This window comes from Nyctereutes procyonoides, unplaced genomic scaffold, assembly GCF_905146905.1.
Source record: "Nyctereutes procyonoides isolate TBG_1078 unplaced genomic scaffold, NYPRO_anot_genome, whole genome shotgun sequence".
NCBI lineage: Eukaryota > Metazoa > Chordata > Mammalia > Carnivora > Canidae > Nyctereutes > Nyctereutes procyonoides.
In genome coordinates this window covers 31,246,673-31,272,547 of record NW_026575030.1, presented here as the reverse complement: position 1 = coordinate 31,272,547, position 25,875 = coordinate 31,246,673, and the positions used below count along the sequence as shown (strand labels likewise).

At 41.4% G+C, this 25,875-nt stretch overlaps 1 protein-coding gene across 5 annotated transcripts; it reads left to right on the top strand.

Annotated features, from left to right (window-relative positions):
* The first annotated feature begins 81 nt into the window (after nucleotides 1-81).
* QTRT2 (queuine tRNA-ribosyltransferase accessory subunit 2) lies at nucleotides 82-24,143 on the top strand. Of its 5 annotated transcripts, none has more exons than XM_055316490.1 (10): nucleotides 82-176; nucleotides 1,020-1,080; nucleotides 5,231-5,451; nucleotides 6,225-6,280; nucleotides 8,177-8,253; nucleotides 10,045-10,257; nucleotides 15,778-15,977; nucleotides 18,572-18,723; nucleotides 21,283-21,400; nucleotides 22,514-24,143. In XM_055316490.1, exons 3-10 carry the CDS (start codon nucleotides 5,252-5,254, stop codon nucleotides 22,743-22,745), a joined length of 1,248 nt encoding a protein of 415 aa, XP_055172465.1. In that variant the 5' UTR covers nucleotides 82-176; nucleotides 1,020-1,080; nucleotides 5,231-5,251; the 3' UTR covers nucleotides 22,746-24,143. The 5 variants fall into 5 exon arrangements, with proteins under 5 accessions (XP_055172465.1, XP_055172468.1, XP_055172467.1 ...); XM_055316493.1 differs by having other exon boundaries at nucleotides 94-176; nucleotides 5,228-5,451; XM_055316492.1 differs by lacking the exon at nucleotides 82-176 and having other exon boundaries at nucleotides 1,046-1,080; nucleotides 5,231-5,272.
* Nucleotides 24,144-25,875: the final 1,732 nt, after the last annotated feature.

Sequence of the window (25,875 nt, the reverse complement as noted above, 5' to 3'; positions counted from 1 at the left end):
ATTACCCTTGCTTTTTTTTTTTCCTGGCGCCGGCTGATGACGCAGCGCTCCCTGATTGGCTCTGAAGCGGAGGCGGTGGTTTAGGGGGCCGAGAATGCTGCAGGCCGGACACGTGGTAGCGAACTACGAGGAGTTTTGAGGGGTCTCAAGGCCAGAATAAATCGGAAGGGGTGCAGGTAAGTGCCCCGTTTCCCTGTTAGAGCGGGTAGGGGGCGGGGCTGCAGTGGGTGCACGGGTCGCGCCGCGGCCAGGCGCGTTCCGGTTCTGTGGCAGCAACCGGGGCGCTACTCCCTGACTTGTGTCTCCTTCCCGGTTCTGGCTCTCTCCTGGTGGATCTTGGGTTCTCGGAGTCCAAATTCTCCCAAATCGTGGAAGCTTCGCTGCATCTCTAAGGAAATAGGGCCTCCTTCGACCGGCCTCTGCTCGAGAGTCAAGCTGTCAGCCGGAAGTGTTCTCTGGCCTGCCCTGGATGCTTGGGAGGCTTGGGGCCCCCTCGAATCCCTGAGCCGAGGGCTGCGCGGGGACCAGGCCGCTGGAGGGGGCCTCGGGGCGAGGGAAAAGCCATGTTTACAGACTGAACTTATTAGATGCTCCCGGAGACTGTACTTGCAAAGGATACGTGGGTTTGTAAGGCAGGGCAGTGGTCTGCACAGGGAGCTTTGAACTCAGCTTTGTGGCCCCAAGACCCGAGACTCTTAGTAACGCAGACCCTCAGTTTACTTACCTGCAAACGGGAAGCGATGGTACTTAAATCATCGGAGGGCTGTAACGGCGAAAAATCAACGTAAACCTAGCGCCCTGCCAGGAAACCTAGACTAAACTGGACTTGAGATTGGTGAAAATGAGATGAGGGAAGCCGTGCCCGCCCTCATACTCTTGCAGAGGTCGTAGGACTTGCCCCGTCCCTCGAGCGTCCATCAGAAGGGTGATGGTTGAGCAAAGGGTGTCACATCCGAGCTATGTAATACCTCGACGTAGTTCTTTTAAAACGGTGAGTTAGTTCTGTGTCTCTTCTGCAGGAAGGAGATCCATTTTCCTCCTGCGGGAAAAAGCAAGCTGCAGAGACGTGCGTACACTGGGGTATGTTTCCGTTTTTAATAAAAAAATAATAATAATAAAAATCCCCCACCCCCATATATGAGTATGTTTAAATGTTTGTACGAAGTGTGGAGAAAGGTTGTGGAGGCTGGGAGGATGGATAGAGGCAGAGAAAGAAGAGAAGGGAAAAGAAAAACAATGACAACACCATAGCAAAATGGAAAATACGACTATGAAATTGCATATTAACGTTACAGTTAATGTGTAATCACTGCGTATGTATATGGACAAGATGGGGCTTCTAACAGGCTGTCAGCCTCTAAAGCCGGACTTCTGTGATTCGAGTCCTGGCTTGACGCTTCCCAGATGGTGACTCTATGACCCTCAATTTTCTTATATTAAAATGCACTTAGGCGGGGGATCCCTGGGTGGCTCAGTGGTTTAACGCCTGCCTTGGGCCCAGGGTGTGATCTTGGAGACCCAGGATCGAGTCCCACGACAGGCTCCCTGCATGGGGCCTGCTTCTCCCTCTGCCTGGGTCTCTGCCTCTCTCTCTCTCTCTCTTTCTCTATGTCTATCATAAATTTAAAAAAAAAAATCTTAAAATGCACTTACGCAGTTGATATAATGATGCGTTTTACCAGGGTTAATATGTAAAGGACAGTAGATGCCCAATAAATGTTAGTTGTTACTAATTGTCATTATGTAAAGTTGTTGACTTCTATTGTGATCACTGACATATTTGACTTCTACCATCTTATTTTGTATTTTCTCTATTTGATGTGCTTTTTGATTTCTTTTCCTTTTTCTTGCCTTTTATTCTATTAACCAGTTCTTTTTTATCATCCCCCATCCCTCACCAATGGGATCAGAAATTAAGCATTGCTATTAATCTTTTAGTGCTTCTTTTAAAATTTTTGACACACATACTTAATACTTGACGTGATTCATTATCCCTCTCCCCCTCCCAAATAGTGTAAGGATTTTAGAATACTCTACATCTTCTGTTACTGTTTTCTAGAATTCTAAAGTCCATCATTTCTGTGTCTTTCTAACTCAACTCAGGGTGCCATATTGTTTAGAAATCCTTCAGACTTTCTTTCTTTCTTTCTTTCTTTCTTTCTTTCTTTCTTTCTTTCTTTCTTTCTTTTTTAAAAGATTTTATTCTTTCATTCATGAGGGACACAAAGAGAGAGAGAGGCAGAGACACAGGCAGAGGGAGAAGCAGACTCCATGCAGGGACTCGATCCTGGGACTGCGGGATCATGACCTGAGTCCAAGGCAGATGCTCAACCACTGAGCCACCCAGGCATCCCCAGACATTTTTCTATGCATATAGAAGCATTGTGGTATATGGGTGTACACGTGTTTATAAATACGTATCCAGTTTTTCTTTCACAAAAAAATGTGCTCACCTAAGCTTGCTTTTTTCCCTTAGCATGTTATAGTCATCTGCCATGACAGTCTTTAGAGAATTCGTATAAAAAACATTTAGAGATCCCTTCTTTCCTGAGGGAATGCTGGAGAGGTGGGGCGGGGAATGTGTGGCTCTAGAAGTGTTAGGACAGGTACAATGCTACCAGAGGTGGGGGTAATCTTTGTTAGCCCTTGAGAAGACCTAGATCCACTGACAGCTTATTAAAGTTTTTTCCATGAACCATTTCCAGATAGTTTTTTTTTAATGGTTTTTCCTTAAGACTTTTCCAGAAATTCCATTTGTGGAAGTGAAGTGTGAATGTATATTTAGAAAAGCATAATACCACAAATCTTAGAAGATACCTACAGTGAGTGACCCACAGGGAAAAGGGTGATGATGAGGGGAAATAAAAATTAGTTAACATTTTGGAGACTATTGGTTTGTTTGAGAAATTTGCTTGGTTTAGATTATATCCCTCCCAAAGCATGTTTTAAAAAACATGTGTGAGAATATATGTTTATGTGTATTTATACTTACATTACTCTGTAATAAAATCTTGCTGTATTTGAGCCCTTAGAAAATGGGTGCACTTATAAAAATTACCATAAACTCACAGTGAATGGGGAAAGAAAAGTGTGGTTCTTCTAGCTCTGGGCAAAGTTGCTTGTTATTTTTTTTTAAATGTTGATTTCCAGCATTAGAAAATGCCTTCTGATAATTGTATTCATTCTCACAATACAGAAAATCACTGACAATAGCAATTTATCTATTATAATACTCTTTCTTAAATGCAGCTGTCTACTTTTCCTTGTTTGCTTTTTTCTTTGGTGACATGTTGATTTATCATCATTAGGATGGGACTCTTAAGAAGCTCCAAACAAGGGTGCCTTGTGTGGCACAGTCAGTTAAGGCATGTCTGCCTTCGGCTTAGGTCATGATCCCAAGGTCCTGGGATTGAGCCCGACATCGACTCCCTGCTCAGCAGGATAGCCAGCTTCTCCCTCTCCCTGAGCTTGTGTGTGCTCATGCACGCTCTCTCTCTCAAATAAAAAGAGAGAGAGAGAGGAAGAGACCGAGAGAGAAGCCCCAAACAGCAGATGTGAGTACATAGCATTGGAGTCTTACACTGTGGAGAAAGCCAAGTGGATATTCCTCTCCAGTTGACCTAGTGGGTTCAGTATAATAAGCTGAGGATTTTGAATTTTATCTTTAAAAATATGGGCGTTAAACCCTTGTGCATTGTATCACAGGACAACCCATCTCTGCATCTAAGAACATGGTGGCCCATGTCTCTAGAGCAAATAACGGACTTGGAGAAAAGAATGAAGAAAGCTATTTCTTTCTTCTCAGGGGAGATAGAATATGCTTTCAGAATTGAATGATCAATCACATTTGAAGCTCTTTCTATTAAAATATGGGGACTCCTAGAACATGTTCATTGTTTCTTCCACAAGGATAGGTCTAAGAAGTCCCCAAGAGGAAGCTAAGTCTTGGAAGCCAAGAGTCTGGGCTTCCAGATTTAGCTGCTGCTTCCTTCTTGAACAATCCCTGTGTCTAACCTTGGGGAATCTGAGTTTGGTTATATTAGAGAACCAGTGAGTTTCCTTTCAGTTGTCTTTACATATGTAATCATTACTTACCCTTCCAGATAATATCGTGTGGCATTTAGATTCCTGTGCAGTACCCCATAGGGCATGAATACAATAACTGGTCCTCCTTCCATTTTTGGTTCTCAGATTAAATAATGTGCATTCTGATTTTGTAGTTCAGTCTCTGAGATTGTTTTGTTTGAGCCTGACTCTGAGAGTGGATCTGTGCTAGGTGTATGTACAAGATCAAGCTCCAGGGCTTGCTACACAAAAGGACTAGGGACTAGTCTGCCAGGATCCCTGATAAAAGTAATGCTGAATTGCTTATGAATTGCATGTATGTTTCATGTGGTTTCTCACCTCTGTTTGGACACCGTATAAGAACAATTGGAAAATAACCTCACTTCTCAGAAAATCTCTGTATATCTTTTGATGTATATTGTTCCATATAGTTTAATAAACACCAGGATACCATTTTGGAACCTGCTTTCTTTGCTTAATAACATATTAGGAGAAATTGTTGTGTTGCCTAGTATTCTCTCAAATTAGAGAAAGGAAAATTGGATCAAATCAGTAATCAGTATGGCCTAAAGAATGTGGCCTTCTTCTATATGCATTTTCAGGGCTGAAAGCTAGCTTTTGGCAAAAGAGTACAGACTCTTTTGCCAAAGATTAGTCCTGGGGCAGCCCCGGTGGCTCAGCAGTTTAGAAATGCCTTCAGCCGACGGTGGGATCCTGGAGACCCAGGATCAAGTCCCACGTCGGGCTCCCCGCATGGAGCCTGCTTCTCCTTCTGCCTGTGTCTCTGCCTCTCTCTCTCTCTCTCTCTCTCTCTCTCTCTCTCTGTCTCTCATGAATAAGTAAATAAAATCTTTTTTAAAAAAAAAGATTAGTCCTACTCTTGTCCTTCCTTTGATTTTCATCAGCACACATAAAAATTGCATGACTGAATTTTAATGTGGCTGATGTCATCCTTTTGCTCTGGGTCTTTGGGGAAAGGGGTCTTATTCCCTTGTGTGTCTTCTCCCATTTCCTTCTTCCTGATATCTAAAACAATCATCCACTGGAAGTAGTAATAAACATGTTGTCATTTATCATCGTGTAAATCGTTTACTTTCTTTGTAAAATGCTTAGTTAGCCTTTAGATGTCATGTAACTCCTGAGTTTACTGTTCTTTTCTTAGCAGGACCTAGAGGAATCGCTTAGGATGAAGCTGAATCTTACCAAGGTAGTTAATGGCTGTCGCCTAGGAAAAATAAAAAACCTGGGCAAAACAGGGGACCGCACCATGGACATTCCAGCCTGCCTTCTGTACACCAAGACCGGCTCTGCCCCACACCTGACCCATCAGACACTGCACACTATCCACGGGGTTCCTGCCATGGCTCAGCTTACACTGTCCTCATTGTAAGTGTTAGATCCGATCATTTAAGTATCAACTCTGGCAGCAGCTTAGATACCTTAATAAGGTACAGTAAAAAGAAAGACTTTTTTGATTATATGCACAACATTTATAGATTTTCAGAATGAAATTAGGAGATGTCAACTATTAGACATCCTCTGGCCCTAATCTGGAAGCCACAGGCCAGACCTGCATGTCAGAGCTGCATCACTCCTCCTCTGATTCAACTGTGCCAGCATGGTGACCCTCATTGCCACCACTACCAGAGGTGACAGAGCAGGGAATGCTCTGTGAGAACTAAACTTGGACTCTAGAGGCTGTCTGCACACACCAGCCTCACACCTTTCTCTGTATCTGCACACGTACTTGGTACTACCTTATGAAAACAAAACTAATGGAGTTAGATCATTTTTGTAATGTACATACTGACTTTATGCTTAATTGGAGAACCTCTGCTATATGATGAAATAACTTTGTGATACAGTCTTAATCACAGTGATTTTAAACAGGAGAAGGGAGGAAGAAAATCAGGCATTTGAAAGCACTCGATCTTTGCCAGTTTCTGTTCTCACAGAACTACTTGTAAGTTGAAGACCTGTTTTCTGGCTGAAGAACACAGCCTAGTGAGTTGGGACTCTTGAATACGGGCGTACTTCGTTGTACAAGACTATGTTTACCGTCACGTAGCTCGTTTGAGTGTAGAGAAGTGGGTGTCAGCTGTCGCAGACAGTATGTGTAGAACAATTCATTTTTATGCATTTTTCTGTTTTGCTTTCAGGGCAGAACACCATGAAGTCTTAGCAGAATATAAGGAAGGAATTGGAAAGTTTATAGGTAAAACTCGTGTTATTTGTGTTTGCCTTATGTATTAATTTGAAGTGTGGAGGTGCTGTTGACTGATCTTTCATTCATACATTTACTTGTTCATTAATTTAATGAGCGTTTATTGGGCATCTAAGAACCACATATTGGGGATTTAAAGATGAGTAGAACTCTTGCTTCCCCAATAGAGCTTAGAGCCTGTCTGGGATAAAGATAAATAATTGTTGTAGGGTATAGTGACCACATTTGCAGGATTAGGGATGTGTACATGCACATGAGAACCCAGAGGGGGAGCACATTACTTGCTGTAGGGTAATGGTGGAAGGAGGTCAGACTAAAGAAAGGATTCTTGAGAGAGGAGGAAGAAGTGGTCCCTTATCTGAGTCGAGGAAAAGTAGGACTTAGGCAGGTTGAGAGGTGGGCACAATGGTGGTGGTGGACAGGTGTGGATAGACATCCCAGGCACAGAGCAAAGACCCAGAGGTAAGAAACTGCATGGGACATATCTAAGATCCAAAGCAGTCTAGCCGTGTTTGAGCCTAAAACATAAAGCAGAAGATGAAGTTATTTATATATAGCTATCTTCTGGTATGTTAATACTATCTTTTGTTCTGGAAGTAGGATTATATATGCAGATGAATGTGTCCATTTGTTTATAGGAAAAGCATAGCAGGGGCACCTAGAGAATCCATTCTTCTGTAGACCACTTTCTCCTGAGCTTTCTTCCAATATCTAAGAGTTACTTAAGTGAATGAGAATTCTGTTTCCATTGGTTATTCAGTCCTCTGCTCCTGAAGGAAATTGCATGATGGCTTGTTGGTAGTCACAAGGCCCTGTTTTTAAGTAGAGGAATTTATGTAATGTTTTCCTTGGACTGAAACCAGCTTTAAAGTATACAAGCATATAATTAAGTGACAATAGCTGCAAAAGCTTTCTAGAGATAACTGTAAAAATTGAAATGGTGGAAAATAGGTAGAGAACTGCAGAATTGTTTTTTGTTTTTGTTTTTTAGCTTGCTTTATTTTCTGGGTCTTTTTTTTTCCGTGAAATCCTTTTTTTTTTTTTTTTTTAATTTTTTATTTATTTATGATAGTCACACAGAGAGAGAGAGAGAGAGGCAGAGACACAGGCAGAGGGAGAAGCAGGCTCCATGCACCGGGAGCCCGACGTGGGATTCGATCCCGGGTCTCCAGGATCGCGCCCTGGGCCAAAGGCAGGTGCTAAACCGCTGCGCTACCCAGGGATCCCTTTTTTTTTTTTTTTTTTTAATGAAAATGTAGGGTAGCATAGGAAGTTTAAGCACATATGGTCTAGTAAGCATTTTTTTGGGATTTTTTTTTTAATGACTATATTTTTGACTAAAGAACCTAAGAAATTGTCATCTTGAGTCAATGAAACTTAAAGAGAATTTGATCCATTTTCAGTATGCTGTAGCTTTCCTTTCATTCTGCTCCTAGGTCCCATGACATGGGATAGTTTTATTATTAATAAGATTACCTTTTGATCATATCACTTTGTTTTTCCAGTAGCTAGTTCCTTTGGATGGTACCTACAATGAACATACTTGATATTAAGTTTTTCTTCAAATCAAGTAGGGTTAAGATGCCACTAAACACTTTTATTCTACTTCATACTTTAATGTATACTATTCCTTTGTCTGTTCCTTTGTAGCAACTCATTAGTCTTTAGAAATGAACATTCAATCCTTTTTTCAGATGAGTAGGTTTTAAAGGGTCTTTTCATTCATGTCGATAAGGCCTCTCAGAATTCTAAGATCGAGTGTGAACAGTTGAACATGTCTAGAGAGACTTTATCCAGCAGTACACATATAAACTGCTCTCTGTTACAACACAGCATAATTGTTAATATAAATGCTCTCAGGAGTTCTTTTTTTGTGTGTTTATACAGGCATGTCCGAATCGCTCTTGTACTGTTCCCTGCATGATCCGGTCAGCCCCTGCCCAGCTGGTTATGTCACAAACAAGGTGTGTTCTCAGAAAGCTGTCCAAGGCTGCAGCTTTGTCCCAGAAAGTCAGCCTGTTGCATCCTTCCAGTGCTAAATCCCACTGCCTTGGATGCTAGCGCATTCCTGACCCCTTTATACCTTCTTATTTATGAATAGCCCACTACATAGAGTGGTTTATAGGAATCAAAGTAGGGCTACCTGCAGATAGGGTTAAGGTAAGGAATATATCCTCAGCATTTTCATTGTTGCAAAAAATTTGGGGATGAAGGAGGGTCAAGTACATGGCAAAAAAAGAAATTGCTATGATGGTAGAAAGCAATATTTTTTTTATGCCATGCTTTATTTGCAGTTTTAACAACCTCAGGAAGCGCTAGGAAAGTTGCTGATGAGTGTTATCACATGTATAACTATATATAGTAGAATCTCGGTGTAATACTGCTTGCTTTTAGAACAGAATTTGAAAAGCTGGGTGCACAGCCAGAGATTTTAGCTAGTGAAGAACAGTATCAAAAAGACTTCATTAAAAGTTTCCACCTGAGACATGACACATTGGTCTTGTCCCTGAGGACTACATTTTGGCAAGCCCTCGGTGTATGCTGCTGCTTTACAAATGCAACTACTTTTCCTGCACCCATTTTCATGTCTACTATATCTATTAATCTTACCTAAGTATTTTATTTTATTTTTTTTTAATTTTTTTTTTTTTTTATTTATGATAGTCACAGAGAGAGAGAGAGAGAGAGGCAGAGACACAGGCAGAGGGAGAAGCAGGCTCCATGCACCGGGAGCCGATGTGGGATTCGATCCCGGGTCTCCAGGATCGCGCCCTGGGCCAAAGGCAGGCACCAAACCGCTGCGCCACCCAGGGATCCCTTACCTAAGTATTTTAAATTATTCTTCTGCTTTAAACTTTTTATTTTGTAATTTTAATCTGAAAGAAAATATTCTTACCTCAGTTATCTACCCCATTTATAAGGGAGAAAGGATTCATCTGAACAGTGTTCTTAAGCGTTAGGCCAGAATAAAGACTGTATCCGGGTTCCCCATTTATGTCCTTGTCAATCTCTTCTGGGAAGAAAGATAATATAGAAGAAGGAGTACCCAAAGAAAGAACATTATATAGAGATGCTTATGTATGTATCTGACTTCTTTATATCTGTATTTAACTTAATCTAGTAAACACTTATTAATCTTCAATAATGTGTGATGCCCTAGACTAGGCTTTTGGGACACAAACATAGATTGGGATACTCTATAGTCAGACAATTGTACAATGGTACAGTTATAAGTACTATCATTTCTATAGAAGAACTAAGTACAAATTGCTGTAAGAGCTTGGAAGAGTGAGTGATGGATTATGCCCAGATAGGTTTTTGGAGCACAATAGAGTAGATAATATTTGAACTTTGTCTTGAAAGATGCATGGTATTTCACCAGACAGAGAAGTAGGGAAGGGCATTTCAGCCAAAACGAACAGTGATTGAAGACAGAAAGATCAAAGTGTATGGTGTATTTAGGGACAGCATGTGTTGGAATGGGGTCTCGGAGAATGGAAGACTGGGCTGGAAAAGTATAACAGAGAATTCTTGGAGCTAGCTTGGAAGCTGGCTGTGCAGCCACTGAAGGGTCTCTATGAGCTATAGAGAAGGTCCTTGGAGAATTAGAATATAGTCCGATCTGTCCAAGATAATGAATTGCCACCATCTGTTTGTAAAGAAGAATTAAATTCAGTATTACTTTATCGTTTTATTATTCTCTTTTGCTTTGCATATTCCTCTTGCTGATTCCTAATCATTTTGTTTCATGGCAGTCTGTGTCTGTCTGGGGTATTGGGGGACGAGTAGAAATGACTGCTTCCAAGTTCATGGCAATTCAGCAGGCCCTTCAGCCAGACTGGTTCCAGTGTCTCTCAGATGGAGAGGCATCTTTCGAGGAAGCAGCTTCCATAAAAAGGGCCAGAAAGTCTGTTGATCGATCGCTTCTATTCCTGGATAATTGTCTGCGGCTGCAGGAAGAGTCAGAGGTAAGGCTGCACCGCCCACCACGTCTTTCTGTTTGAAGCTCTCATACTACCACCTTCTCTGCTCCTCCTCCTGCTTCTCACTTCCTGGTGTCTTTTACTCTCCTGTTTTCTTTTCCTGAACTGTAAATATTCTGACTGTCTAGGATTCTGCCTTAGGCTCTCCACCCCACTTTGGATGTTTTCCCTGAGCAGCCTCCCCTTGGTTTTAATTGGTGAATAATTCTGAAATCACATGGGTAATCAAGCTCACTTGGCTTAGCTTCAGAATTACATCAAGTGGACTTCAGCTGGGTTCTACAAATGCATCCCTGACGTGCGCCTCGAACTCAGTGGTAGCCAAACTCAGTATCTGATCTCCTCAGACCTGTTGTTTTTCTTTCTGTCTCTGTTCATAGCAGTCACCATGTTCCTCAGCCCAGAAATTTGTGTCTTTCAAGGCTCTTTTTTTAAAAGAAAATTTTATTTAAAATCAATTAAGTAACATATGGTGTATTAGTAGTTTCAGGAGTAGAGTTTAGTGATTCATCAGTTGCATATAACACCCAGTGCTCATTTCATCCCATGCCCATTACCCAGTGACTCCATTCTGCCACCCACCTCCTCTCCAGCAACCCTCAGTTTGTTTCCTGTAGTTAAGAGTCTCGTATGTTTTGTCTCCCTCTCTGATTTCATCGTATTTTATTTTTCCCTCCCTTTCCCTATGTCCATCTATTTTGTTTCTTAAATTCCACATTCAAGGGTCCTTTTAATACCCATTTAAAATCCAATTGTTTACTCCTTCTGGATTCTATCTCCTTAAATATATCTAGGATCTGCCCCACTTCCCCATCTTTCTTATCACCACCTTGAGGCATAACCTCCTCATCTCTTAAGTAGACAATTATCCTTTAAAATAATTCCCTCTGTCTCTTCTCATTTCTATGCAATCCATCTTCAGCCCTGCTATCTGAGAGATCTTCTTAAAACACAAATAGGAGCCCATATCCACTTCCCTACTTTGTCAACTCGTATGTGGCATGGATGGGCTGCTGTGACCTGGCCTCTGCATGCTCTTCCAGCCCAGTGCTTACTGCTTTTTCCTGTGGCTAACACCCTGGCCCCTCTGAGTTGCCTGCAGTTCCCTGAGGTGTTACCCTATTTCATTCTTTGGATGCTGTACAGGGACTTCCGTCTGGATTGTTTCTTTTCTTATCTCCAGCCATATTCCTTCTCTTGCTTCACATTGGCTCATCCCATTCCATTCATCGATCTAGAGAACTGTCTCTGACCCTTCCAGGAAGTTCTGTTCTTCCTTTGCTATACCCCTTTAATTTGTACGTGACTGCACTATAGCTCCAGTTATATCCTAATGCAATGATTTCTTTACGTGTTTGTCTATATTAGATTGTGACTTCCTTAAACTCCATTTTTGAGTGTCTTTATTTTGTATCTCCATCACGTAGCAGAATACCCTACATACGTAAGCCCTCAGTAAATGCTTGTTGATGGTGGCTGGTTATAATGGGGTGGGGAGGATGAAACTGTGCCAGTAGCTCAGAGATCATGGTAGCAGAGTGAATGAAGCTCAGAAAGAATGCTGTCACTAGGAGAGACCAGAGCTGGTGAGAGAAGGGAAGGTGTGACCGAAGGGGAGAATTCAAGGTTGAGATCATTTATGTGGAGTAATCCTGAGCAATGGTGACAAAGCGTGTTGAGGTTGAGGAACATTGTTATCTTGAGTGTGCCAATAAAAAAAATGTAATTGGCTAATTAAGTTAGTATACATAAAATGATTAGAAGAAACTTAGTTGTCATACTGAATAGAATTCTCAATATCTGGAGTGAGAGTTCAGCGTGGGGACATTGGGACATTGCCGTGGGTCCTAATTGTTAGTGTTACTCACCAGCAATTGTTCCGCGCCAGTAATTATCATTGGAGGATGAGTAATGTTTACATGAGTAGAAAGGAGGACAGGGGGTATGACAGCATGATTATTAGAACTGCCGGATGAGCCTCAGGTCCCTCTTCTGTGGTAATCAGCCTTACCATTTCACATTATTGCTGTGTGTTGGTCCCTCTTTCTATCCCTATGATTATACTGTTGTCTTGACATTATTATTTAGTACCGTCCCCCTTTACTCTTAAATGTGTCCCTTTTTTTTTTTTGAAAGAGAACTTTTTATTACTTTTATGTACAGAAAACTCAAGAACGCACACTTAATCCAATTTGGTGGCCAGTTCTTTAGCCTCTGCCTTTTTCAGGTTGACCACGTGAACCACTGACTTTGGGCCCAGGACGTTGCCTACCCAGTGATGGCAGATCTCATCATATCCGTCATTGTAATTGTTTCTGATAGCTTCCAGCGGCTTTGCCCGAGCTACTGTCTTCTGAGTTAACCTGTGTGAAGGCAACAGTGGTGCAGGTTTCCTGTGGACCAGACGTCCCAGCCTAGTCTTCCCCCTGATAATGTAGTAGGGAACCCCATCTTATGATACAGGATATGCAGGAAAACAACCAGCTCAGTGGGATCCACAGCATGTGCAATCACTACCAGCTGAGAAATTTCTGTTTTCCACCAAGATAGTGACAATATTCACCCCTGCTTGAAGGACAGGTGGCATGTTAGTGGGGACATCCTCTTTGCTGGCAGCTTTATTCTCAGCCCTGGCCAACAGTGTCTACTTCTCTTGCTTTGTCTCTGGTTGTGTTTGTAGGTCAGCTTAAGCAGTTGAGTAGCTGTTTCACAGTCTCAGGCCAAGGTCTTGGGTGAACTGGTTAATTGTAGGAGGTATTTTCAGACATTTATAGAGAAAAGCCCTTTACCGCTGCAGCTGGATGTAGTGGGGCCATTTGACAAAGCGGGTGAAGTCCCTGTTGGACTGGATTCCTGTTGAATGCCGAAATTCTTAGGCTTTTCTTCAAACAGGATCGACCACCTTGCCTCCTGCTTCATGACAGCGGGAGCTGGGGCCACCTTGTTCCCCTTAGCCTTCTTTCCTTTTGGCATCTTGGATGGCTGGTGGAGAGAGCACATGTGTTCCATTTTAGATAGTAAGTTGTATGATTATACTTCTTAGTCCATGAAAAGGGGTTTCCCATATAGATAGGGCTGCGCCAGTCATGTAAAGGGGCAGGCCCATGAAACTTCCTGCTTTGTATGTCTGCATACATCTTTTCATTTTCCTATGATTTCTTCCTCTTTTACTCACTGGATCCTCTTATCCTGAATGCCCTTAAATACTGAAGCTCCCCAAGGTTCTAGTGTTGGCCTTCTTTTCTTCTGTATCTCCTAGGCCAAGGATGGCAAAGGGGTTTCATCCCAAGGTGCTTGGAGCTGTGCCTGGGTGCAGCAGGGAGAGAGTATCTGTCAGCCCTGTCTGCCGTGGGAAGTGGCAGCAGTGTGCCAGGTGTCTGCTGTTCTAGCCTGGGTAGTCACATTTGTATCACACATGTCCATAACTTTAGGTCCGTGTACTCAGCTGCTGATAACCTCAAACTCAGAATGCACAAAACAGAATGATTATCTTGTCTCATCCTCCACTATTTTCCTAGGATTCCCTGTCTTTGCTCTTCCCATTGTCTCTCCGGACCTCCAAAATAGGAGCCAGGAATCATCCTAGACTTTTTAACTTCTCCATGGCCACTTGGTCAAGTTTGTTGATTGTACCTTTTTTTGCTCTTTTAAAGATTTTATTTATTTATTTGAGAGAGCGAGCAAGCAGGGGAGAGAGAGAGAGAGAGCACAGGATGGGGGAGTGGCACAGGGAGAGGGAGGAGCAGACTCCCTGCTGAGCAGGGAGCCTGATACAGGGCTCTATCCCAGGACCCCAGAATCATGACCTGAGCTGAAGGCAGACACTTAACCTACTGAGCCACCCAGGCGCCCCTGTTGATTATACCTTTTGATGAAGTTTCAGATCCTGTCCTTCCCCTTCTGCCACTACCACTGCCACTGCCTTAGCCCACGTCCTCTTTGTCTCTCACCTGAACTGTTAAACGTTAAACTTGCTTCCTACATATCCTCTAGCCATACTCCTAAATCATACTCCACACAGCAGCCCAAGCATTCTTTCTGATTGTGACTCTCCTGCTTAAATTGATAAGTGAGAGTCCCTCTTCACATTCCAGGCTTCCTTCCCATTCCTCTCTCCTACCAGAGAGCCACTGTTGATTTGCGTTTTTCCTTGGAAGCCTTACTTTTTAGTTGCATACACATAGTTTTTACATACATACATACTGTATGGAGTTTTCATTACATGAATATGATCAGATAGGTGATCACAAACACATTCAGAAATGTGTTTATTTTTAATCAGTGATCTCTCAAAACTCCTTGTCAATGTGTATATTGCTATATCTACTGCATTTTAAAAAAAGATAAACACCTGTGTGGGAAGCCATACTATGAATGTATCATAATTCATTTAAGCCTTTACTCTATTGATGTCTGTTTTCCCGTTTTTCATCATTCTAAACATTTTGTAAATATACCTTGATGCATATGAATGAATATATTTGTAGGAGAGATTCTTAAAAGTGGAATTTTAGGACATAAAGATAAAAGCATTGGCATTTTGAAAAGTATTGTCTACCTGCCCTTCCTAGAAGCTGAACTAATTTTTACTGTTTTTAGTTACCAGAGTATGTGTCATTTCTCTAACACTTTTACCTCCATGGCATTGCTATCTTTTAATTATTTTGTCTAAGCAATGTGCAAAAGTGGTATCTAACTGCTTCCAGTTTGTGTTTTCTTCCTGGTGAGGTTGAGTTAGCTCTCCGTATATGTACAGGGCATTCACATTTATTTTTCTGAAGTTTATAGTCACATATCTGCCCAGATTTCTATGGGGTTGTCATTTCCTTAGAAGATTTGTTGGAGGTTTCCTGTAGTATAAGTATTTGTCTATTCCAACAAGCAGCAAACTCTCCTTTGCCTTTGTTGAGAGTTATTTCACTAGAGAAGTTTTGTACTCAAATAGGTTAGCCTTTTCTGGTAAGCTTTAGCTTGCTTAAGGAGGCCTTCCTTACCCCAAGATTATAAAAACTTGAATATACCTTTTTGATACTTGTGTAACTCTTGTATGTTTTAGATTAGCCATGTGGGATTTATTTTTGTGGGTGGTATGCAGTGTAGTTTTATTTATTTTTTTCCAAATGGATAGTCAGTTATCTCAACCACAAAGTTCTTAAAGTTATCTCTAGCTCAGAGACTTGGAGGTTGCCTGAAGCAGGGCTAACAAATGAAAACCCTTTTGTCCTTTCCCTCTCATACTTGCTCAGCCTGTGTTTAATTTAATCTAAGCTCAAACATGACTCCACGTGTTGATCAGTTTCTCCTCAGTCTTTTCTCACCTATCTGAGTGGCTTTCAAGTTGTGTTTTTTGGAGCCCTAGAGGTTCTCGGGGAGGAGAGAGCCCCATCCCCTTTTCATGTTCCAACTGTAGCAGCTGCACTGAGATCTCTGCCATGTGAAGTTCATTTAAACAAAGGTCTCTACTACTGGAAACAGTTAAAAACATTCAGTCCTTTCTTCCCTTAGGTCCTTCAGAAAAGTACCATCATCGGAGTGATTGAAGGTGGAGATGTGATGGAGGAGAGACTGAGGTCAGCACGAGAGACGGCCAAGCGTCCCGTAGGTGGCTTCCTTCTGGATGGCTTTCAAGGGAATCCGGCAACCTTGGAAACTAGACTGTACTTGCTGTCATCGGTCACTGCAGAACTGCCGGAGGACAAGCCAAGGCTAGTGTTCAGTTAGGATGCAGGCCACACCTTGTGGGCTGCAGAGCAGGAGTGCTGGTGATTGTGTATTATGTGGAGTCTCTACACTGGGCATGTCTTTTGATGATCTGATTATGTCCTTTCTGTGTGGAGTCTGCTAAGGCAGCTCACGGGAGAGTTTCCATCACAGATGTCCTGCCTTTGATTTCACAACATAGATGAGTGCAATTGCTGTGTGAATTAGTTTATTTGATCCTCTTAAGTGAGGGCAAGTGTTATACTGTTTCCCCTCATTTTTGTGCCAAATGCCAATTTTATTCTTTATTCATTTTAACATGGTGCCTGGGAACAGGTGTAAAATCATGTGGAACTCTAGCCTTAATCAAGGAAAGTTGAGGACAGATCTGGGGTGCCCAGCAAAATGAAGGTGGGCTGTAGTAATAATAAGGATGTTGAGGAAGTTCTTAGATTTGAGGCAGGTAGTTAAGTCACTTTTTGAAATCAAGAGGACTGGCAACATTGACGGGACTGGTTCTTTCCTTACACACAAGGTTCACTGTGTACTTACTGGTGTAGAGAAATGATATGCAAGATTCAGAGCTCAAAATCCCAAAGTTCTGAATGCACTGATGTCTTATTAGACTACCCACGTTTTTCTTTTTTTTCTTTTTTTGTTTTCAATCCTTAGTTTTTCATACAACTTGGTATGAATATTCTTGCTTTTTTCGTATAGATCTATCAAGAAGTTTGGTTATAGAATGCTACTTTATGCCCTCGGGCTGTTTAGTATAGTATATGTCAATTTTACCACTTAAAAAAAATCCAGGTATAACTTGCAATAAAATGTATGAATCTTATATACAGTTTAATGAATTTTTATGTTCATATGTAACCCTGAAAACATCAGCCAGAATGGGCTACTTCCAGCAGCACTTGGTCCACAGTTTTGACCTAGCTCTCCTGTGTCCTTTGCTCCCCTTCCTGTGCTGATTTTGTTCTGGTGCAGATAACAGTTCAGCACTAGTGTTTCTAGTCATTTTCTGAACTTCTTTGAGCTAAGTACTCACAGATGTCTGTTACTGGATTTGAGGGCTGGGATTGTTTTCATTCTCTACGTGTGCAGAAATGCCAGCTTCAGTTGGAGAGGACTTCTAAAACATTACATTAGTTGAAGGAAACTGTAGTCAGAAAAACCGGCATCTATTTAAGTGTTCTGGTTGTTTAATATTACATAAGCCTTTTTTGGACATCTCCTAGAAATCAGGGAGTCTGTAAGCTTTTCTCTGCCAGTTCATAAAAGGGACTATGGGTAGAAAAACAAACATAAAAAAATAGCAGCCAGCCAGCCAGCCAGCCCTGATCTAGAGCACCTCCCCCTCTTGTTTCAGTGGCAAAACCTAGTTGAGTGGCATGATCACTCCCAGAATGCCTTACCTATTACCTCTGAAAATACCATCTCGTTCCACCATGCAGACTTTTTATTAGTGGAGAAAATAAAAGAAGAATAAAGAAAGCCAAGTAGTCTCAGATCTTACGGGCAGAGTTGAAATTCTGAGAGCTGGAGTTGCTTTGTAACTGAATCTATGAAGACTACAGTAGATAAAAAAATGTCTTTCTTTGAACCAATTATAAAAAAGAATTCCTAGGCAAAATACAGTTAAAACATGGAAAGTTTTGAAAGGGGAAATAAAGCACACAGCTTTGCACTCTATAAAAAAATTTTTTAAAAAAATTTGACATATAGTTGACATATAGCTTTGTACCCTCAAAAAAAATCTGTGTAGTGACAGATAGGCTATAAAGTTCAGTTGAAGACTAGAGAGGTTGTTTAGAAGGAATGGGAGGGGAAAGGAAACTACATTGCACTTCTCTTTGGGACCCAAAACTCCACTGTTTGCTTTTTCAAATATCTCCTTAATCTTCACAACAAATCTTTGAGGTCTGTATTACTGCTCTTTTTTTTTTTTAATCTTTATTTATTTATGATAGTCACACAGAGAGAGAGAGAGAGAGGCAGAGACACAGGCAGAGGGAGAAGCAGGCTCCATGCACCGGGAGCCCGACGTGGGACTCGATCCCGGGTCTCCAGGATCGCGCCCCGGGTCAAAGGCAGGCGCCAAACCGCTGCGCCACCCAGGGATCCCCCTGTATTACTGCTCTTGTTTCTAAGATTAGAAAACTAAAACCCAGAGTGGTTAAGAAACCTTCCCAAAGTAGCACAATAAGAGCCCAGGTCTCTCTGTTGCCAAAATCCCATGTTCTTTCTACCATACCTTATTATCTGTTACGTGCCATGCAACTGTGATTGGTGGGCTTTGTTATTACTACTTTTTAAAAAATATTTTATTTATTTATTTGAGAGAAAGAGAGCATGAACAGGGGGAGGGGCAGGGAAAGAGGGGAAGAGGGAGAAGCAGACTCCTCGCTGAGCATAGAGCCCAACTCAGGGCTGGATCCCAGGATCCTGAGATCATGACTTGAGCCAAAATCAGAAGCTTGGCCAACTGAGCCACCCAGGCACCCTCATTATTACTACTTTTAATGCTCTCTGGAAAGCCTCTGCTTCTGTTCCTGGCATTGTCCTCATGTCACTGTTCTTGTTCTTTCTTGTATAGGCTTATCTGTGGAGTCAGCCGGCCAGATGAGGTGCTCGAGTGTATTGAAAGGGGAGTGGACATATTTGAGAGTTTTTTCCCTTATCAAGTGACAGAGCGGGGATGTGCCCTGACTTTCAGCTTTGATTACCACCCGAACCCTGAAGAGACACGTAGGTCTTCCGAAGTTAGTCTCGGTGTTATCCTCAAGTTTCTTCTATTTCCGTTTCATTATTGCCTTGAGTCACAAGCCAGAAATATGTGCATACTATAACACCAGCCTTTTATAAAACTACATGTTTATTTGTTGTCTGTATGCTCTAGCATGTCGGCACACAACACTGGTACTTAGTGCTATACCGTAGCTCATCAATACTAGGAAGTCATTTTATGGTGAGCAGAACCAAGAAAAACAACCCTTTCTATTAACAATATGAAAAAAGAACATTCAGAGTGAATAGTGATGCAAGTCTAAGAACAGAACACCTTTGAACTACTTAGTAAAAGTTAATTCAGTTTTTCACAAAAGAGCTCGTCTGCTTTTTGCAAACCACATGCTATCAAAATACAGAGTCTCACCCCTTCTGATCCTAGTGTTACTTTTGCTTTTTTTTTTTTTAAAGATTTTATTTGTTTATTCATCACACACACACACACACACACACACAGAGGCGGGGGGGGGGCAGATACAGGCAGAGGGAGAAGCAGGCTCCATGCAGGGTGCAGGGAGCCCGACGCAGGACTCGATCCCAGGTCCCCAGGATCATGCCCTGGGCTGAAGGCAGTGTTAAACCGCTGAGCCACCCAGGCTGCCCTATGCTTTTATGGGCCATTTATTTATTTGTTTGTTTATTTCACAAAGAGGTAGGAGAGGTGTTTTCCTCTGCTAATATTGCTTTTCTTGTATTGCTTATTCCGAAGTCAAGAAAATCAGTCTCAAAGTGTGACATTTAATTGACAGTAGAAAAAGAATTGGGATGTGAGCTTTGGGCTGGGATCCCTTAGAGCATCTAGCCAGTTTTTCTGGAGAACATTTGCACGCCCAGTCTGCCCTCTGGCCTTCACAGGTGTGCTTTCCTTTCCTGCTTCCTGTTGTCCTTGGAACTCTTTATTACCGCCGGCCCTACGTATAACTTGGGCCAGAGGCTTCCTTAAAGATTCATTTTATTCCCCACAAGTTATTAAAATTTCATCCAAAAGATGTTACAGTTTTTGTAAAGCCCCCTAACCATCAGTCTAAATTGAATTACTTCTGGAAACAAAATCCGATTGGTCAAATTATTATATATAGGAGGTCAGTTTTGCTGTCCTTTAAATTGACCAGAATATAATGTATATGAATAAAAAAGCATACCACAAACACTATAAATGTTCATTTATAAGCTTACTTATTTCCACAAGGACTTGGATAACTGTTAGTCATTCTGTACCGTGAATATTTAAAACTTAACAACCTGATATTGAGTTCTCTGGAATAAACAAATTCCTTTTTGGCTAGAGAAAGCTGTTTTCTTCATGATTAGGAAAAATGAAATAGTTTGAACATTTTCCATTAGAGTAGTATTGTTAATCATATTTGTGTGTATATATGTGGTAAATTAAAATCTTTTGCCAATTACAAAGTGAAAATTACAAAAGAATAAGTTGCCAAATACAGGAACCAATATAGTTCCCCCTACTGACAAGGATTTTCCAAAAAGCCAGGGCATTATTGTGGTTTCCCACATCAGCATGCAAATTCATGGCAGCAAAGTTAAAACAGCCCAGTGCTCAATGCTCAGGTCACGTCTCTTTTTCCTTTGATCTGGACAAAATTACCTTCTTAGGACTGTCTGCCCATTCTCTTTGGGTCGACCCTGAGTTTGTTATTACTCCTTCCGATAATACTTCTCTACTTGCCCCTGTTCAAGACAGCTGGCTCTTTGCATAGAACTGGTGTTTCCCATATATATCAGAAGTGTTCTTTCTTAAAGAGTTCAAGGGAACAACCCAAGTCCCCATTTAGTTCTGGATAATCTGAGTTCCCTGGAGGCTAGGGTCTCCAAATGGAATACATAAATTAAAACCATATTCTTCTTTAAAAAACAAAAAAAAAACAAAAACATATTCTTCTTTTAATCTATTTGGAACATAAGTAGTTACAAAGCACAATTAATTTGCCTATAATGATGAGAAGGCATAACTCCGATATACACACACAAATTTATCTCTCTCTCAAACACACACACACACACACTCTTACACTCTCAACTGTTTTTTTTTTTTTTTTAAGATTTTATTTATTCATGAGAGACACACAGAGAGAGAGAGAGAGAGGCAGAGACACAGGCAGAGGGAGAAGCAAGCTCCATGCAGGGAGCCTGACGTGGGACTCGATCCCGGGTCTCCGGGATCAGGTCTTGGACTGAAGGCAGAGCTAAGCTGCTGAGCCACCTGGGCTGCCCTCTCAACTATTTTCTTAAAAAAACTCCTTGACAGTAAGATTATATATTATGTACTAGTAACCATAATTTGCTTAGACATTGTTGAATCTCCCAAATTGTGATATTATGGAGAATATGTCCGTGATCATCTTGGTCCATATTACTACTTTTCTGGTGTCATTTCCTTAGGATAAATTCTTATGAGTGGAATGACAGGGTCAAAGAGCATAAAATGTATGTAAAATAATCTCCCAAAAGCCAGTCTTTATCTGATTCTCATTCAAGACTTTTTATTGGTTTGTCCTTCAGTATTACAACAAAATGGGACACAGGAAGAAATAAAATATGTGGATCAGACAAAGAAAATTAAAACAACCAGTTGCAACCAAGAAATGACATCATTTGAAATTAATCTGAAGGAAAAAAAGTAAGGAATTTTTTTAGATTTTGATATCTGACTTTGTAATTTCAGTCTGTTTTAAAAGTTTATGTAACTGTTCCCTTTTCAGTTTATGACTTCATAAAATATTTATAGTTGAATATTATTTGGGCCTTCTTAAATTCAGTTCCAGAAACTCTTTTTTTCTGCAGATGAATTTGTGTACTTTGTCCTGTCAGAAAACCAAGGCTAGATAACTGTTGTTTTAGAAGGACTGTCAGAAAGATTAGACCAAATCCATTGTCTGGTGTCTTTTACTCTTTCCGATTACTTTAAATAATGTCAGAGCAAAATAAAGATTTCAAGATAAAAAACAAAAGTGTTTCAATTCTAAGGAATTTAAGTTATCTTAGTTATATACAGGTTATAAATCTTAATAAAATATTTTCCTCTGTAAAAAATGAAGAAATCTTGTAACTTTGTATTTGGCCCAAAGTAGTAATTATTAGTGAGCCACTGAGTAAATTTTCTGTGAGTTTAATATTCTCACTTTTGTGCTGGAGTGTTTTTGACTCACCAAAGTGAGTTATGAGCTGGGCATCATACCTAGGCACGGTAGCTCTGGAGCCCTTCCTCTCGACCCTCCCCCCCAGGTAAGTCTTCATTGGGAAATGACAATAAAAATGCTTGTTTTCAAAGATGGTTGCAGAGATTAAGTGAGACAGTGTATGTCTGAGTGCTTTGCAAATCACGAAAAGCTCTGCAAGTAGAAGGCTGTACCATGTCTTCTATACTAGTTCTGGTGGCGAGTGGGAGAAGTGTGTCATTCATCAGAACAGCATTTACTGCCATGGTGTGCCATTCCAGTGTGACTAACGAAGCTCAGCATGCGGGAGTGACCACGTGACTCTCTTGCTGCTCTTGTGTAAGCCTCAGTCCAGGAGGTTATGTCTGTCAGGGGAAGACTCCCGAATCTCCTGACTTGTTGTGCTCTAGGTTAACTTTTCACCACACTGTCATCCTAAGCAGGTGACCAGCGCCACATTTGCCAGTGATGTTATTAATTATTGGTTATGTACCCACAGAATAAATAGAGAGCCTAGGCTGTGGGTTTCTCGTATTCCCTATTTTCTGGAGTATCACTGAAACTTCTTTTCTCAGGTACCAGGAGGACTTTGATCCACTTGTGAGAGGGTGTTCCTGTTACTGCTGTAAGAATCATACTCGTGCGTACATCCACCATCTGCTGGTGACCAACGAACTGTTGGCTGGGGTCCTGCTTATGATGCACAACTTTGAGCACTATTTTGGATTTTTCCACTCCATCCGGGAAGCACTAAAAAGCGACAGACTGGCACAGTTGAAAGAGCTCATCTGCAGGCAAGCATCTTGAGACCTGGCATACGCAAGTCTGACTCTTCACACTGAGCCTGTCCCACTGTTATAATGTGGGAAGAAGGGAACAAGAGATGATCTTAGCTTTAATCATTTATATTTGAGAATAACATCTGCTCAAATAAGGAACGTTTATACCAGACTCTGCCCACATGAGGCAAAAGAGATTTCTTCTAAGGATTTAAGTGACCCCCCACTGATAGAAAAAATTGAACCATGACCTTTAATATTTCAGTGCTAACTCTTTCAGTCAATGGAGATTCATTTAGTCAAAGACAAAAGCTTTAGTTGTGAAGAGACAGCCTTGAAGCAAGGGTGATGAGATTGTGTGGGTTTGCTGAGTTGGATTAGAGCTTGGAAAGAGATGAATGGTCATGAGAAGCATGACTTCTGTAGACACATGGCTGTTGACTGTAAAAGGAACCTGGCTGATTTAAGAGTTTCCTAGTTTTAATCCTTATATTCTCAGGAGTGTCTTGGACACTTCTGCTTTCCAATTGCTCACTGCTGCTGTCAGTCAGAAAAGGCTCTTGTGACTTACCCAGACTCGCATCTTCATGGAATACGGGGCTCACTTGATGCTCCGGTGTTCAGTTGGCCTTCATTTGACCACATGACCTGTGTGTGACTTGACTCCCGAGAGCCCATCCAATTGCCTGTTATGAGCTGCAAGTTTGCCTAGATGCTTTCGTCCAGTAGTGCAGATCCACGGTGGTCTGCCCTTCAGGCTCATTAATAGTCTAAGCACATAATAACTATAGCCCCATCACTTGGGGAGATTCATTCACCATGTGTTCACTTGGATGGAGCCCTGGCCTGGCAATTGGAAGACTGGGTTTCAGCTCTACTCAGCTGTGACACCCGGGCAAATCACTTAACCTCTCCGTGCCGATTTCCTCCTGAACAGACAAGGACAGGCAGGGTGGGTAGGACTACATGAACTTCCAAGATTCTGTATAGCTGTAATGGGCGGGGGGCGGGGGTGGATAAAAAACTTTAGTCGTAGCCTCCTTGTGTCCTTGTTTACTGATCACTGTTGGCCTGGTGAAAAATGCAGTGGTGCCAGGAATCAGGCAACAGTAGAGATATTTGAAAGCCTAGAAAGAGGTTTGGCCTGTGAATTTTGAAGTGGTTGGTGAATTGGCACCAGCAGATCCTGAGGCTGGGAAGACCTTCCTGGATCACCTCTGATTCTATGAATTTTTTCTGCTCTCACCAAAGAAGTGACATACATGTTGATAGTGTGACAGGTGATTTTTATTTTCTTTGGGCTTTTCTATGTTTGTCATATTTTCTGTAAGACTTCATACATAAGTTTTTGTAAAAACAACCAACAGAACCAAAAAATGCCTTTGTTTTTTTTAGGAGCGTGTAATATATGTGTTTTGCATTCTTAGGCTATGTCTTTCTGTCTGGTCATTTCAGTGGGGATTACTGAACATTGTTTTTAATTATTATGTGGTTGCTATATTTTTATGTGTTAGGTATCTATATGTTTTTCTTTTCTTGATGGTTTAGGTATGTCCATGACATTCCTATAATCTCTCCTCCACGAATGGCAAGGGTAGTTATGAAAGAGTTTCTGCTCTCAAGGATCTGCTTGCTTTGAAATAAATTGGATTAGATTTGTTCATATGTTTATATTCCTGTTCAACGCTAAATCCATTGTTGGAGGAGTATTAATATCCCAGAATCCATATAAAATTTATGAGTTTTATTTATGTTCAAAACACTGAACAATGTTCTGCTCAACATTGTTCATTTTTATGGGTCTTTTTCTTATTAGCACATTTGAAAAAAATGTTTTTTTTCCTTTAATGTAAGCCTATTAAAGTCGATAGCCAATAAACATTTTTAATTAAAAAAATATACTGTCTTGTTTCCTGTAAATAGTAGCAAGTCTATTAAATAAACTATTAAATTTCCATGGTACTAGCAATGTTCTCCATTGGAAGAGAATTTTTTCCTACATTTATTTCATCTGTGGTCATTGTTTTAAGTGCACTCACACTAAATGCAGAACCCAAGGAGATTCAGCAATGTACCTGTCTCTCTAAATTATAGAAATAGGGGCCTTAAGGCCACGTTAGCATATAATAAAAATAATAATAACCATAACCTATGGAGAGCATTTTTAATGTACCAGGCACCTTAGTAAACATTTTCCATATAGATCTCCTTGACCCTCAGAGCGTGGTTATGAGGTGAGGTGTTGTTATTATTCCTTTGTTAAGCACTGAGTTTCAGGAAGGTTTAGGAGCCTGCCTGAGGGCCTACCAGAACTCCTGGAAGGCTGAGTAGTTTGCCTAAGGGCCTACCACTAGTCAGCTAAACTTTAGCTGCATCTGCAACTACTAAAACTCTGCAGTTAACCATTGCACTAAATAGCCTCTTGTGACTTGCCCCTGGGTTGAAAGGTGCTAAGAGAAAGGAGGAGAAGATACAAGCACCGTGTGACCCTGAGGTGTGGGGTGCTTCTGGAGCTTCACTGCAGCTCCGCTGCCTGGCACCCACTCCAACAGGGAATGGCTGGCCCTGGCATGTGTAGCCCACAGTTCCCTGCTGGCACCTGTTAGGTGCTCAACATGAGTTGCCATCCCACATCCCCGTTTCTCCCACCCCCAGTCTGGGGACTATAATCACACTGCGTGGTGGTGAAAGGGTTGAGGTCTGTAGTCAGTTCAAGTGGACTCAGGGAATCAGTGGGAGGTGCCCTAAATGCCTTGAGGGAGTGATACTTTATTATTCTCTGGGAATAAAGGGAAAAGATTCTTCTAAAATATTTTTTGAGCCAAAGACTTGCGTAATTAAAGCATTTTCATAAAAATTTCAAACAAAGACCATCAAAAGGTCAAGATTAGAGTGTGTAAGCAACTATCTTATCCAGGATTTTTTTTTTTTTTTTTCCCTGTCGAGGCAGCTTGGAGCTCACTGAGAAACCACAGAGTTAAATGATTATCCTGTGCCTTCCTGATTAGGAACAGGCTGCTCTCTGCAGTTTGATTAGTCTCGCTCGTAGCTATGGGATTACAGCTTATTAAAACTGACAGTGCTGTGGAGGGCAGGGAGCCGGGAAGGTCAAACTTACATGCTGAGCCAGCCACCAGCAAGGCTCTGCCTTTACCTGA

Coding starts and splice junctions, on each gene's coding strand:
- QTRT2 (XM_055316490.1), top strand. CDS start 5,252: ATGAAGCTGAATCTTACCAAGGTAGTTAATGGCTGTCGCCTAGGAAAA. Junction 6,281..8,176: donor AGGAATTGGAAAGTTTATAG/GTAAAACTCGTG, acceptor GTGTTTATACAG/GCATGTCCGAATCGCTCTTG. Junction 21,401..22,513: donor ATTAATCTGAAGGAAAAAAA/GTAAGGAATTTT, acceptor TTCTTTTCTCAG/GTACCAGGAGGACTTTGATC.